Source organism: Myripristis murdjan, chromosome 14 (genome assembly GCF_902150065.1).
Source record: "Myripristis murdjan chromosome 14, fMyrMur1.1, whole genome shotgun sequence".
NCBI classification, from domain to species: domain Eukaryota; kingdom Metazoa; phylum Chordata; class Actinopteri; order Holocentriformes; family Holocentridae; genus Myripristis; species Myripristis murdjan.
In genome coordinates, this window is record NC_043993.1 from 11,540,506 (window position 1) to 11,556,684 (window position 16,179).

At 41.6% G+C, this 16,179-nt stretch overlaps 1 protein-coding gene across 1 annotated transcript; it reads left to right on the plus strand.

The window, feature by feature from the left end:
- The first annotated feature begins 2,571 nt into the window (after positions 1-2,571).
- Positions 2,572-9,614, plus strand: LOC115372067 (beta-2 adrenergic receptor-like). The gene is made up of 4 exons (XM_030069773.1): positions 2,572-2,787; positions 6,583-6,739; positions 6,951-7,242; positions 7,742-9,614. Exons 2-4 carry the CDS (start codon positions 6,586-6,588, stop codon positions 8,829-8,831), a joined length of 1,536 nt encoding a protein of 511 aa, XP_029925633.1. The 5' UTR covers positions 2,572-2,787; positions 6,583-6,585; the 3' UTR covers positions 8,832-9,614.
- Positions 9,615-16,179: the final 6,565 nt, after the last annotated feature.

Sequence of the window (16,179 nt, forward strand, 5' to 3'; positions counted from 1 at the left end):
TCCTACAGTGCACATATGTCAAAATTAAGGCCTGTGGGCTCACTCAGGCCTGTGGCACAATTACAGCTCGCTAGCTAGCAAGCCAAAAGCAAAGTCAAAAGGAAAAGAGCGCTGTGAACAAAACTGTTCACACACTTGCCGATGTAATTTGTGTTGCTGGGGGATTCCACTAGAGGGCACTCAGACTGCGTCCGGGCTAGCCATGATGCTCAGACCAGGATATAAATTTCCACATTTACAAAAACATGGCAACTCTTAAGCAGGTTACTATTTTGTTAGTTTGTTGAAGTTGATATTTAAGGTGTGGATGATTGCAGATTTGGTCTATTAACTTGTTTTTAAAATTTTTTGTCATTGTTGTTGTCGCCGTCACTGCCTGTTGACCTGCCTGCTGACCCCTGACCCTGTCATGTCCCCTTACTGCACCTACACTGCCCCTACTGTTCATGTGTGATTTGCATCTTGTGGATGTGAAGTGTTAATACTGAAGCAAATTCTCCTCTGTGTGTGTGTGAGTGGTTGTGTCTATGTCTGCTACATGGATGTGGATCATCGTTAGGTCGGGGCCGTGGCTCTGGCCCTGTGCACTGTTGTATCTGGTCCTGCTCCCCCTGTTGGCCTCGCTTACTCCTGTGCCTTCCACGGCCATTAGCTGAGCTGCATTAATGCATTTATGCACATTATGCACTTCTTTGTCTTGGCCTCCACCTTCATCGTCTGTGTGTGTGTGTGTGTCTCACATGCTCGAGCATGCATGCCCTGTGCGAGCGTGGCTATCTTTCTCTCATCCCGTGTTGTCCTCCTCATCGTTGTCATCCCCCTCGTCTTGGCTGCCACGGCTGCTTTGTGGCCAATCGTCATCCTGTGCGTGTCTGCTGGGCTCTAAATAAACCTGAACTTGAACTTGAACTTGACACTCCAAGTGTCCATCATGTGCACGCAAACGTGTTATTAAAAGCAGGTATATCTCAGGCTTAGGGGATAATCCATGACAAGTTCGTCTTCTATCGTAAAATAATGAACGTCGTGAAGGCAGAGAGCGCCACAACGTGTAGCAGAGGGGGTTCTTACTGTAATAGAACCTCACTAAGCTTAAAGCGAGAAGGAGGTGAGCTCTCCCTCTTCTGTGCTGGATTCCTCTCTGCGTGTTTACTTAACATTGCCGCAAATCACTGAGTCTACAAAGAAGCCCTTGCTGATGAATTGTTAGTTGATGTCACTGCAACCTGACAGCTAACACTTCTGTTTCAGATCGCTGAATTGCACAGCTACAATGGTATCTGTGCTGACAATGGCTGGAATATCTCAATGTCAGTGGTGCATTTTTGGCAAGTTAGCCTCAGAATAACAAACAATCAAACAACAAAACAGCACCAGAAACACAATGTAAAATTGCCAGTTCAGTTTAAGTCCAGTCCAGTAAACAGTGTTTATGTGTTTTTAGGGTGGAGTTTTCAGCAAATGAAAATACTTGAAACAAAATTCAATAATTAAATAATTGAAATAACTGAAAAGTGGTTAGAGGTCAGAGGTTAAACAGCGGCGTTGGGACTGACTGGGAGAGAAGAGGCCAATAATCATTAACTCAATAATTAAGTCAACAATTATGGTAAAGTTGCTCTTAAGCAAGGCACTTAAGGCATAATGTAGGCCATTTTGAACTCTGACCCATATTTTCCATCTTTATCCATCACAGTGATCAGCTCTGAACAAATTGAATGCAAAAGTGTTTTCTGCAGTGGTTGTTTCATGGGCATTTTCGTTACTTAACCATCACCAAAATCTTACACTTACCTTTACTAAACTGTGTTAGTTGCCTAATCCTAATTTGTATTTAAACTTGTTGTTTAAATGCAGTGATAAGTTATTCAGCTGGCCGTGTGTATGTATAGTCTGAATCAGGTTCCTTATATATCTGCATATCTGTCTGTCCACAAGCACTGCAAAAGAAAGAAAGAAAGAAAGAAAGAAAAAAAGAAAAAAAGAAAAAATGACAGTTTTCTGGTCTTGGACAAACAGAAAATAAAATATGCACGTCTCATTACAGTGTACGTGCCAATGTGCCAACATTGATCTTTGGAGAGGCCTTTGGCCCAGTACAACTGTCTTGCCACACACCCAAACAGCCTAAATGTTAGTGGGACTACATAGCAGCAATTGACAAGATTTTGGCCAGAACTGATGATGAAGAAAAATAGGGTCCAAGTTGAAAATGGTCACTCTTGTGCTTTAAATATCTCAGCTGCACATGTAGAAAAGTAATGACTGCTGTTGCACTGAGTTGTTCCCAGCTGTGAATATGTACAGCAAAATCAATGTGAAATAGGGTGGTACTAAAAAATAATAATTCAGAAAAGCTTTCCCGATAAATAAACATTTAAAAAGTGGGTTTCCCCCAGGGCGCTAAGTGCAGTTGAGCTGTCAGTGATCTGCAGACATGTGATACAAACTACAAGCCCTTACTTGCCCTCTGATAGGCCACTGTCTTGCGGTGATGTCATCAGGGCTTGCATATAAGAGGGGTGTCTGGCTTAGCTGCTTCAAAAGGGCAAGTGTGGTGGAGGGCTAAAAGAGTGTGTTTACATGTGAGAGTGTGCGAGAGAGAGAGAGAGAGAGAGAGAGTGTGTGCATTTCACACACCAGACACGGAAACCAGACCTCCAAACTCAGCAAAACAGCAGGAGGACCATAAGCTGCTGCCAAGAACACTATAATGATACTTTGTGTTGTGGATTTCAAAGTGTCTGGATTATCAAATCACTGGATTATAACAGATAGGACCTGGCGGTAAGAAAACTAATGGCATGTGTCAGTCTGCTTCACACTCCAACAGCAACATATGTTTCCTGCATGCTCTGTCTTATGGTGTGTATTGTGTACATTTTGATTATGTCTGAGTAGACCTGTTTCATAGAGTGATTTTACAAGGCAGGGCTCAGCCCAATAAAAATAAGGGGAATTGGGAATTGTTTCAAGATTATTGGAACCAGGTTTAGGTTATATGATTTACTTTGCTGATAACTGCAGTCCAATGGTAAATTTGAACATTTGCATTGCGATTAGAATCAGAGTGAGTTTCATATATTTGCATGTACATTCATGTACATTTCCATGAATTTTGCAGACAACATACAAACTAATTTGAAAAAAAAAAAATCTCCATAAAATATTTTTGAAAGCATAAACATGTTTAAACACAAGATACAATTGATTCTGGTTGCTTTAGACTGACAAAAGATCACTTGGCACCAAGAGAGCAAAAAGCAGATTATTCCAGAGGCAGAGTGTTTCTCTGATTAAATCCCTAACCCACACTAGATTTCATCCTGAATGTATATGGTTTATTTTATTGAGACAGCATAATGTTTTATGACACAGTTCTTGGTGTGACTAAAAGTGTTTAAATATTCTGTTTTCCACAAAGACTAACAAAAAAGCTAAACATCTCTCCTCTCTCTCAGCTGTGTCTACTTCATCGTTTATTTTATTAAGCAGTGCAAGCACTGGGTGTTCTCTGTGTGTGCATGTGTTTGTGTGTGTGCATGTTTGTATGGATGTGTATACGCGTCTGTCGGTTTGTGTGTGCATGCAAGGTGCGTGCATGTGTGTGCTTAAGTGCTTAGTCATCACCACCAAATACCTCTCTCTAAATATTGAGATATCGGCATCTCAGTAAATCTCTTTTGTTTGATTATCAGCCTCAGAGTGACGGTTAAGTGTTTTTATGTGTGTGTCACTGTTTAAATGGCACCCGCAGAAAGCACAGCAGGGCAAGCAGACACTGTTTCACAAGCTTGAGCATGGATTGGGGCAGATTATTGATTTATTCAGCAGAGGCACTGAATAATCACAAGGCAGCACACAAAGCAAACAGGTGGCAGGTTGGAGGCAGCTCAGATAAATAATTAGCTAATCGATAGTCATTATTAGGTGAAGCCAGGTTTCATCCCTCAATTTGGCAGGAAGAAATGACAGCATGGGAGCTTCATTAATGCAATGTGCACATGCAATGCATCAAAATCCTATGTAGATACAATCCCTGTTTGAGACATATGTTGACACCGCGGGGACAGGGAGCTCAGAGCAGGTAGAATATCCAGCTGTAATGCCGGTGGAGCCATTTCAAATCCCTGCTGCTGAAACAAACTCAAAAAGAACTGAGTTTGAAAGACCTCTGTCACATCACCATGCAGACCGCTGAACTTTACACAGAACCCACGCTTACCACAAAGGACATATGGCTTCCTCTGTGAAACAGGAACTCAACTCAACTCAGATAAATGTAAACAACAACAAAACCCAAGAAGCCAACCGCTCCTGTGAGACAGCAGTAACATGACCTACTTGTCTTGTGCCAAGACAGATTTATAAGCGGGCATGGCACAAGCTCTAGTCTTCACTGGAAAATATTACAAAGTATAAAATATTAAATGAGTTTCCTCAACCAGCCATTTTTTATAGTGCCTGATCCCTGCCATTGCTACCAAAGCACATTCATCTTCCTTTAAACATCATGCCTTAAGGTGCTCACACATGATGAACGATCTGAGCTGTGCTCCCTGCTCAGTTGGGTGCAGAGTCAGCGTCGTCTGTCAGTTAGCTTGACTATTAGCAATACAGGAAAAAAACCTGGTAGCACCGACTGCCTGCTGACGATCTCCATGCATTGACTTTTTTTTTTTTTTTTTGTAGAAAGTTGTGATATTTTTTAAATTAACGGCATATTACGCAACACATTCAGTTTTGGCTGTTGATATCTTGAATGTGATTTGACGTGCTTTGAAATGTCGCCAGCGAGCAGGTCAGATTTCAAATATTGTGAACTTTGAGTGCAGCCCAAAGTGGAAAATCTTAGCTTTGTGTGCTGCTCTCTCCACAGGAAAACAATAGCATAGGCAGTGCAGAGCAGTTTTACCTCTTGTCATGTGTAAGAAGCTTTACATTTGGTGTGTTATCCTTTATTCCAGCTTTTCTCTTGGCTCTGGGCCTATAATGAACATTTTAATAGCAAGGGTTGCACTTGCATTCATGTATCACGTGTGCTAGTGCTCTCCGGGTCCTCGGATGAAGCGGTTGCGGTGAGAAGATATGCATGAGTGAAACGTCACTGACTTCAGAACAAAACGATCAGAACGCTGCGGTTGCACAGTGTTGTTGTAACAAGCAGTAACATATTTTATTCATGCATTGCCTAATATAGACAGAAAATGAGCAACTTCCTGATCTGTGGATGTACAGCACACCACCACGCAGCTGACGTGATGTGTCTTTGACATCAACCATACGGGGACAGCTTTGCCAGTAACAATCTGTCATGAGCACTCAAACCAGCTTCATACACTGAAGACGTCTCAAAAAGTTCCCATGGCTTTTGCAAAGGATATCACAGAAGATCTCACCACATACTTGAAGAGCAACGTCAAATCAATACAGGCCTCATAGCTTGATAGCTGTCAATTTGAAACCAAAATATCAATAACAGAATCATCTTTGACAGCATTTTCAATAATATAGTGCTCTTTGGCACATTTGTGGACAATGTTTTTCAACATGAACACATTGAAGTTGTAAAGTTGTTTGCTATTATTTCACTTTGAATAGATCCATCTTATTATATGGCAGCTACATGTGGCAGAACTTGCAGTAGAATATCTGATTTAATTTCTGCCTCTGCATTTGCTGATTTCATTGTGTGATGGTACAGCATGTGCTTTGCCCCTCCATTGGAAATTATTTATATTTCTTCATATATTCATTTCTACAAAACTCTGTTTGATGCTTGTCATTACGGTGATTTCATGACTGCAGTCTTTTTCAAAAGTCTTTGTTACACTGTTCAGTGATTATCCACCTATGGCAGTCTCAGTCAAATTTAGGCTCACCTGTGCAGTAGGTATAACCACACCCCTTCTAGTAATTTTAAACAGGCCTTGCAAGTAAATCAGTGGTTTACCAATCAATGGTAAAATGGGAGTAACATTTTATTACACACAGTTGGCACAACCAGTCCAGGCCCTGATTAGCCTGCAGCACAGCTCCTACTGCTGACTGCAACTGGTGAGATAACAAAGAACTGTTTTCACAAGGAGTTTCGAAAATGCTCTCAGGTCATTAAATCTCTGAGTGAGGGTTTTAAGAGATGCAGACATCAACCTGGTTCATACACAGTAGGACTGTCTGATTTTCAATGCAAAGTCTTAATTATGGAATTCATGCCATAGAAAACTTGGATAACCAATCAATGTAAGTAATTCCAGGATTTAGTTGAATAGCAAGCTAATAACAACAATGCTCACAATAATGAAATGATAACAGTTTATCTCATAATTTGAACTCTAACAAGCTGTATTGGCGGGAGAAGAGAATAGGTGTTGCCAAAGAATTTGAAATAAAACATGGTCGTACATATAGATAGGTAACAATGAAACACTGATGGGGTGGATGTTAAATCATGAAATTTTGCTATTTTTGAACTTTGTTAATCTTTCATATTTCTCTTTTGTTCTCTTTTCTCTTATGATTTTCAAGATTTTAAACATGTTCAACTGAGGTGCTGAGTTATATTATGTGTTCTGACTGCAGGTCATGGAGAATGTGAGTGCTGTGTCAGTGCTGGCTAACCAATCACAGCAGACCATCTCCTCCCCGCACTCCTCTAATTTGTCAGCGGAGTACAGTGATGCACACCTAGTGTTGCTAGGCACTGCCATGGCCATTCTGGTGTTGGCCATAGTCTTCGGTAATTGTAAAACAACTTTCATTAGTAATTAAGTGACTGTGATTGAGTGACTGACTGACTTGATCAATTAGCTGGCTGCCTGACTGAATGATTGATTAATTGATTAGCTGATTAAAATTGCAATCCCGTTTTATTAGACTTTCTGTTGTCTTCTGAATGCTATTGACTGTTTCAGTTACATCACAACTAACACAGCTTTTCCGTTGTCAAGGCAACGTGTTGGTAATCACCGCCATCCTGCGGTTTCAGCGACTCCAGACCGTCACCAATCTTTTCATCACCTCACTGGCCGCTGCTGACCTCATCATGGGCGTGGTTGTGGTCCCCTTCGGCTCCACCTACATCCTGCTGGGTGCCTGGCAGTTTGGAAGCCTCATGTGTGAGCTGTGGATAGCAGCTGACGTGTTGTGTGTGACAGCCAGCATCGAGACGTTGTGTGTGATTGCTCTGGACCGTTACCTCGCCATCACCTCGCCGCTCCGCTACCCAACACTGCTCACCAAGTATGAGAGAGCCATTTGGCTGTGGCTTTGTGTTTTCAAGTAGCCAAGCATATGTCAGTAAAACAGCATCATCCTAATGGAAGCTATTTAAAATTTGTGATTCTTGCTATTTCCAAAAGATGAATAGTACACTTTAAAGATTAACAGCAAAATTAATCACCGATAAAGAGTGGATCATGCATTTTTAGAGATATAGAGATAAATGATGAACTAAAGGTGCTGCTTTTTTTTTTTTTTCTTTTCAAAATGGATCCATTGCATTTGGGAAATGAAGTGTTCTAATAGAAGTCTTGTCCAAAACCTTTTAAACATTTTTTCAGATCATTAGGTTTAGGATTTATTCAAGTCATGAGAGGAGGACCTTTAATTAATCATCTCATGCCTTGGTGCTATTCTCCTTAAAGAGCACCTTCATCATGCAGTTTTTAAGCCGACACAATTTTTATTCACCTTTTAATTTCTCTTATTTGTACTCTTCTTTACTCCTGCTGCTGAACAGGTGTCGGGCCTTCGGGGTGGTCCTTGGTGTTTGGGCTGTGGCCTTCCTCATCTCCTTTCTGCCCATCCACATGGAGTGGTGGGTTTCTGATGAGAAAGAGGCCATCCGCTGCTCGGAAGATCCATACTGCTGCGATTTCAACACCAATGTAGCGTACGCTGTGTTTTCCTCAATGGTGTCGTTCTACTTCCCACTGGTGGTGATGGTTTTCCTGTACACCCGGGTGTTTCAGGAGGCCCGAAAACAGCTGGAGAAGATCAGAGGGAGGGAGAGGCACTTTTATCACTTACATTGCACCACACAGCTATCCAATCCCAGTGACAGCCCTACAATGGATTCACTTAGGACTGGCGCTGTGGTGGGAGGACAACGGGGAGAGGAGAGACTACATATGCAGAACAAAGAAGGCAGTGGATGGGAAGAAGGAGAGGCAGTAAAGGAAGGAGGAATCAGAAAGAACAGACAGAATGGAAAAGCAAAGAGCAAACAAAATGAAGGAGAGAACAGAGAGAGGACAGAGAAAGGAGAAGGTAAACACTCTGCAACAAAGCGTCATAAGTTCTGTCTGAAGGAGCACAAGGCTGTGAAAACTCTGGGTATCATTATGGGAACCTTCACACTTTGCTGGCTGCCTTTCTTCATCCTCAACATCCTGATGACCTTCCTCAGGCTGGATGATGTGAAGCTGCTGTTCAGACTCCTCAACTGGCTGGGCTACTCCAACTCAGCCTTCAACCCGCTCATCTACTGCCGCAGCCCTGACTTCAGACACGCCTTTCAGGAGATACTCTGTCTGAGGGCCGATGGGCAATGGGGAGGGAGGAGACGATGGGGTTGGTGGGGATGGAGAATCCTCCACTGCAAGGAGAGGAAGGGTGTGAAGGGGGTTCGTGGGCTGGATGTTCACCAGAGGTGGAGGTGGAAGGGCAGTCTGGAAGGCTCCCCCCGACACAACTCGCTCCCCCTGGCTCCTGCCAATCCACTGTCCGAGGAGCGGGTTTTAGAAGTAGCTCCAGGCTCTCTGACTGACTGCCAAGGCAATAGTTCCACCAGGGGAAGCTGTGAGGAAACCCTGGCCTCTATTGTTTGACCAATTAGAATAATAGAATGTAATGAATACCACTGGATACCAGACAGGTGACATTATAATGGAATGTATATTACTTTGATTGCTACTGGAACTATCTAAGAAGTAGCAGTAGCAGGAAAATGTCACAATGAAGACATGCATGTTTATCCAATGCATTACAACACCACAGTCACAACTGTCACCTCTACATTGGAAGTTTTCAGCTAGTCAATAAGTGTTCTGATGAAATAATGGGGAAAGCTGTATTCAAAAGATGATGCACATTCCAAAACTTGCTTTGATTGCATGCAGTCAAGAAGGAACATCCAAAAAGTGGGTGTTCATCTTGAAGTGAAAAGCTTGCTGGTTCAACAGGCTGGGAATAAACAAAAAGAGTAACATGCTGCCCTTCTTTATCACAGCTACAGTTTAAATGCCCTTGAGCAGCGCATTTGACCTCAAACACTTTGCTACTGAATGTGTTGATGGATACTGATGAAAAAAGAGCTGTGCTTTTAATAGAGTGTGTTTTGGCACTGGTACAGACTTGGTTTTAACATCTGTTTCGGGTGATCTGATCATATGTGATCAACTGAGATAGATTGCTCTTCACACATGGCATTATTTGTGTCAAAGGCATCTCCAGCGATGACTTGTGACCGGATTTTTGACTGACCTCAGATTTTACATAAATACTTCTTCCCTTTATTTATTACTTTGATTCCTCTGTACCTTACTTCAACTCCCTCCTGTCCTTTCTTACCCCACACTTCTACTGAATATTCCATGTCGTCACATTCTTCCAAATAACCCCTCCTTTCCTATTCCTTACCTCTGACCCATCCAGCTGCTCCAGTATTTCTTCTCTCCTTTTTCTTTCTCTTTTTTTGATTGCCTGACAAAGACACCATCATCTGCAAAAACTGAATTCAAATCAGAATTTCATGCCAACACACTAACATGCTCTCTCCTTCCACATAAGCAACTAGGCGACCTAGATGATCCATGCTGTTGGGGATTCATTAGGACACATTAGCATTCATACTATAATTGGCATCTCCAAGACACATTGCACCCCGTTCAGACCTGCACTTAGTGCTGTCCACTTGTCATTGGATCACCCAAGACGGATGGTAAAGCAAAGTCCAAACGCGAACATTATCATCCATAATACTCATTCACAATCGATCCCAACTGGTCAGAGTCACTCAAGGACACTTTAAAGGAAAATGCTAACACTTTGGGCAAAATACAATTTTTTTTGACTTACCCAGACTGAGACAAGAAACCTCACAGCAACTCCGAAGGCTTTGGTCCTAAGGAATTATTAATATTATTTGAGCTCCAGTGAGCAAGATCCACATCTAAACAAAGGAGTACAGTTTACATCTCTATTAAAGAACGGGGGGAAAATGTAGATTCCTGTGATACATTGTCCCCATGGCTAAAAGTCTTATTTCAAAAGGCCTCAGTTGAAACTTGCCGATAATAACCTCAGAAAATCAGCATCAGTCTTTCTGTCTCCTGGTCTACTCCCTCTTGATAAGCATCACAGCTGCTCCAAAATTTTTTACTAGACTAGTACATTTGTGTACCAGATAAACACCTAAGGCCCAAACTTGTGACTGTCACAACAGCTGTTTCTTTTAGTTTTCTCCTTTCCTTTATCATCTGCTACTATTTTCCCCTCTCTCTCACTAAACACCACCATTCATTACTCTTTCTTTTTATGCTGTCTGTTTTAGCTCTGTTTCAGTGAAAACATTGTGACCTGTCGAACCAAGCTGGGCAGAAACAGTTTTCCTGTCATGGGATGACTGTAATCTGATACCAGAAAACAGTGTGTTACACTTACTGTAAAAACAGATGTTTTAAAGAAATATGTATTTTCTTTTTTATTTCTCAAACACCCAAATGAAGGTGTTTAGAAAGTGAGATGAAAGAAAATTGTCAAAATTTAAGCCCAGATACATTTAAAAAGATGACCTAAAATCGGATTGCATTAACCTGTGTTATTTATAGATTGAATATTCAAAGTATTACGTAACAGATTTAAAATTTGAAGGAGGTAATTGCAAAGATTGCATGTTGAAAGTAACCTCCCCAGTCCTGTTATTAAACGTTCAAGTTCTTTATATAAGTTGTTTAAATCACTCCTGATGTATCAGCCTGAACAACGTACCAGGGGTCAGTAATTTCTGGTTGTTTACTTGTGTAGCGGTGATTGAGTTTGTCTGCCTGCCTGCCTGCCTGCCTGTGTTTTGTACATGTGTTATAAATATTGGCTCTTTTTGCATTGTAAAGCTTGAAACCTGCCGTAGTATACTTGTACTGTATCTGTATGAGACTTGGGATAACTGCCATTTGGCAAATCAGTCTTGGTGTCTGTGTTAACCTGCCTTGAGTGCCAGATGGGTGAGCTTTACTACATCAGAACAATTCGAATTCAAATCTGTCAAACACTAATTGACTTACAAATACTTTGCAATCATTATCTAAACAATTCTGGCACTAATTGCAATGTCACATGTGATAAACTTTATTTATCTGGCACTCCAAAATGTTGTACTGTTTTTCCCAAGTCTGTTCTGTGCACATGAAGGTTGGAGTACAGAGTTGAAGCTGCACTGAAATAGGATGTGTTGTTTTCATCACTTTGAAATGTTTGGGATAAAGTGAAATGCATTCAAATGCACTCAAAGAAAAAACGGTTTTGCTTTTGGTGTGATCTGGTGTAGGACAACAGAGATTTGTTGTCCTACAATCAAATCTCCAAATCTTAGACAAGTTTTGTTGAAAATAACACTTTTACAGTTAAAGTGTAGCTTTTAACCTGAGGACAGGGTTCTGTTTTCTACCTCCAGCAGAGTAACGTGAATATCATCTCACCTCTGTAAAGATTCATTCAAAGATTCAAGTGTTTTTGTGTATGTTTCTGAGTAAAAGGATAAAAGGTGACATTTTATCAATTTAAAATCTGTGTGTGTGTGTGTGTGTGTGTGTGTGTGTGTGTGCATATAGGTGTAGGTGTGTGTGTTCATTAACATCTGGGTATATATAACATTATTTATACTGTGAAGTAGGCTGGGTATCAGAAACTACTCGATTCTGTTGACAACAAGAGGCACAGCCTCTGAAAAGGCTTTACTGAAATTTCCATCACACTGACAATTATATTTTAGGAGACTTTGCCTTAAAAGACTCTTTGCCTGAATGCATCATGAGACTGGAAAATGTGATTCCCATTGTTTTGGACCTTTAATGACCTTTATCTTAGCCAATGGGAGAAAGGCATTTTGTCGTTATCCACTTATACAGTTGATAAAGAGTGTTTTTCCTGTTGTTGATTTGCCTGTTTGCATTCATGTTGAAGTGCATGTGCGTGTGTGTGTGTGTGTGTGTGTGTGTGTGTGTGTGTGTGTGTGTGTGTGTGTGTGTGTGTAAGGGAGAGAGAGAGAAAGAGGTTGTGACGAGTGGTGACAGGTGCAGGCGGTCACAGCAGCTATAATCAGCTTCTACTGAGGAAATACAATCAGCTATACTGTGTACACACACACACACACTCACACACACACACACACATGAAGGAAGCATGCTATTCATGGTGAATGGTATTTCACTTTGTCCTAGTGTACCAGAGTATAATGTACATCACAGACTCTTGGCCACAGGGAATGTGTATCCTCATGCGTACGCAACTGTTTATATTCATATGGTGTTGTGAAAATTATCAGCCTTCTTCCTCAAATGCAACCTAATTTTTTTCCCCTGAGAGCTGACATTATCAAAACAACACAAAGTGTTTGCACATTGGCTTTATGGACTGTTTGTATAATAGCCCTTGTTTATGTTAATTGGAGCTGAGATTTCAATTTGCACTGACAGATTACTATGAGTTTAAATCGGCTCCAGACCCATTGTTACGCTCTGTGCACTGACCTGTTCATGGACCGCAGAAAAGAAATCCTCCATGTGGTTTCATTACATCACATCATATTACTGTTAGCTATTTTACAACCAGTGTTTGGTTGTAAGTATCTGTGTTTTTTTACACCGAGAACACTGACATTCAGACTACAGTTTCTCTGAAACAGGATTCGCAGAATTTATAATGAAGGGCTTTATTTCATCATAGGGGGCCTGTTATGTAGTGTTGCATTTGGCCTGTGTTAATGGATTTTTATGAGGCTGATAGGCTGAGCTACCTTTAACTACTGTGATTCAAACACATGGAAACTCTCATTCTCTCTATTTAATATTAGTTGTGACCAGCAGCTCTATGGCTCGCTCTGTCAGTCGGTTGGTCCACAAAAGTTTGACTAAAAGGGAATGCAGCGAGGGCAGTGGGTTATTGCAAAAAGGCGTGAACCTTCCAAATGGATTCACAGACTTGCACAAAACTTTGTGGAAATGTTGTTCATGAGCCACAGGACAGCTGATTAACTGTTCATGCTAACTGGCAAAAAGGGGGTGTGGCAGTGGGAGTGACGTATAATGAAAAGGCAAATAACTTCTAAACGGATTCACATAGTATGGCCAAACTTTGTAGAAAGACACACACACACACACACACACACACACAGAAAAAACAGTCATACTCATACACATACAGACACTTCATTGGTGACAGAGTGCCCCAATCCCTATACTTAAGCCACACCCCCTTTATAACTTATGCACTGTTTGTTGTAGACTCTTGTAGGAGGCAGCATTGGACTAAGCTGAGATTCCTTGTTCCTTGTTCCTTGTTTGTTTGTTTGGTGGTCCTTGAGTTCATTGGTCCATAAAAATCTATCTGTTCATTGGTCCATAAAGCTTTTCCCACCGTTCGTTTTCCCACCCTTTTCCCCATCTTAACCCATGAAGCTGAAATTTGCCATGGAGGTCAAGTGTGTGTGAGGTGGTGTGTGTCTGAATGCATGCACATGTGGATGCATGTGTGCACACTGTGGCAGGTATTGGGGATTCACATTTGTCTCTCACTGCATTGTTTCCCTGCCTTTTGTCTTTTGATTAAGCGTGCGTGACAAACTGTAATGATTTTGCATCCTGGCACCTTCCTCTTTCACGCCGTCAGTGCCACACATCACATCGCTGTCAAACATTTGGCTGGGTGTGTCTCTGTTTGGTCCTGTTATGAAATGTTAACTGGTATTACAAAGTATTACAACAGGCCATTATAAATATCCTGTGTGGTCACAAAAACAAACCAATACAATGAACTCACACCAATGGTATCATGCACACATATACACACACACACACAAACACACACACACACACACACACACACACACACACACACACACACACACACACACACACAAACTGTTGAGTGACAGATGTAAAGTAATCCCTGTAGATCATAACATAGGCCCTCTCGGCTCTGTCAGGCTTCTGTGACACACACGCACACACTCACACACTCACACAAACAGCCTGGACACTGCGTATTCATCTTAACATTCATTTAGAGACCTTAGCATGAATATAGTGTCAGGAGGGCAGAAAGGCTTAGAAAGATTGCATGTTTTTGTGACTGTTTATGTGTATGCTATACGTTCTTGGTTATGTGTAAAAAAAAATGTATACAATGTTTTTGAGCCTTTCTGCCTTCCATATTAGTAATATGTATTGCAATCGTGCATGTGTGCGTATGTACTGCGTACACATCCCTGCACATCCCAGCCTCTGTGGATGCCTGTGTGTGGGTGTGTGTATGAGTGTGTGTGTGTTGTGCCAAGGAAATCTTGTGATCATAGAGAGTTTATAGATTGTTGGCTCACGCTAGTCTCTGAACTATGGCTGACCCACTGTCTCCTGCCAAAATTTTTACAGAAAAAAAAAATACAGGAGAAGAGAGACAGAAACAGGAAGAGAGCGGTCACACATACATATTCTGTCTGTCTGTGCCACTCACAAACACATACTATAGCCCTGGTGCAACAGCGATCCTAAACACAGTGATAATCCCTCTCAAGTTTTAAATTTACACTGTTACTCTTTATCGCTAGCTGCAGTATTTACATATCTAAACAGGGCACTGGTCTGTGGCTCAGTTAGTCATAAGGAGGAGATGGAGATGGTGAGGAGCAGTGAGGTTAAAGACCAGTTCAGACTGTGATCATGCCCCACTGACACAGGCAGCACTAGAGTTTCACTGCCACTATATATAGAGAGGTATGAAGGTTTATACCAGAGTTCATCTGAAGCAGCTTTCTTCCTTCCTCCGTATTCAGTGTGCGCTGGCATGCAGACACATACATGTGCAAAAGTGCCTGTGCATATGTGTATGTCAGTGACTGCATGCATGTGTGTATAGCTACAGTGGATGTGTATGCGAGTGGGTGAGTTCTCTCCCACTGCACTGGATCGCTGTTTGAACAGAGACATTACATAACATTTCTGTGTCCTTGAGTGCCTGGGTGGAGGCATCTGAGAGCTGAGTGTCCTCCCCAGAACCAGGGACATAAATTGAAATGAGAGAGAGAGAGAGAGAGAGAGAGAGAAGGGGGGAGAGGGTGACAGAGAGAGATAGAGAGAGAGAGTTAGAGAGAGAGAGGAGTTTCTAACGAGAAAATAAGGCAGACAAGAAGACTAGAAAAGCAGGGTATTAGAGAAATCAAGAAACCTATAAAAGGAGGAAAGGACATTATACCCCTGCACAGTGCATGAAGCCAAATTGGTGCAACGTGTGGAAACTTTCAGTTCACACTGTGGTGGGAAGGCTTGCCACCCCTCTGTTTATAAGCTAGCTGAACAGGTTTTTACCCCAGATGGGTGTCAGAATTGTTACACTGTTAACTAGCTCGAATTTGATATGTTGGTTTAATATCTGCATTGGGCGGCAGCCTGGAGGTGGCTTTAGTTGTGTGTATGTGTCATACTACTGGGCCTATCAACCTAATATTTTTTTGTGTACAGTTATGAGTGTATAATCAAGGACCTGTCTTGGCTGTGGTGATTTGAAGCCTGAAAAACACGTTTTATACTGAACCTGAGTGCTAACTCCTCACTCCTCTCAAACAGCAGACGGGGGCTGCAAGTGATTTTTTTCTCCCATTTCTTTCCCCTAGGGACAACCAATCATGTCTTGTTTCCACAGATTCAAACGCAGTTACAATCGTGTGTTCTTGTCAGAGATTCAAATATTAATGTCCGTGCTGGGACATGTTAGCTGGCAGATTCTTTTATTGGTATTTTCACTGAAATTGACATTTTACATTGCTGGTCTTTTGGAATTGTTCCAGTCCAGCTCCAAACGTTCCAGTTCCAGCAAGACAATTGTGGTTTGTATTCATTCAAACAAACATTACAACATTATGGTCGTGCAGAGACCACAGTGGTAGAAGACAAGAAAAAATTCATT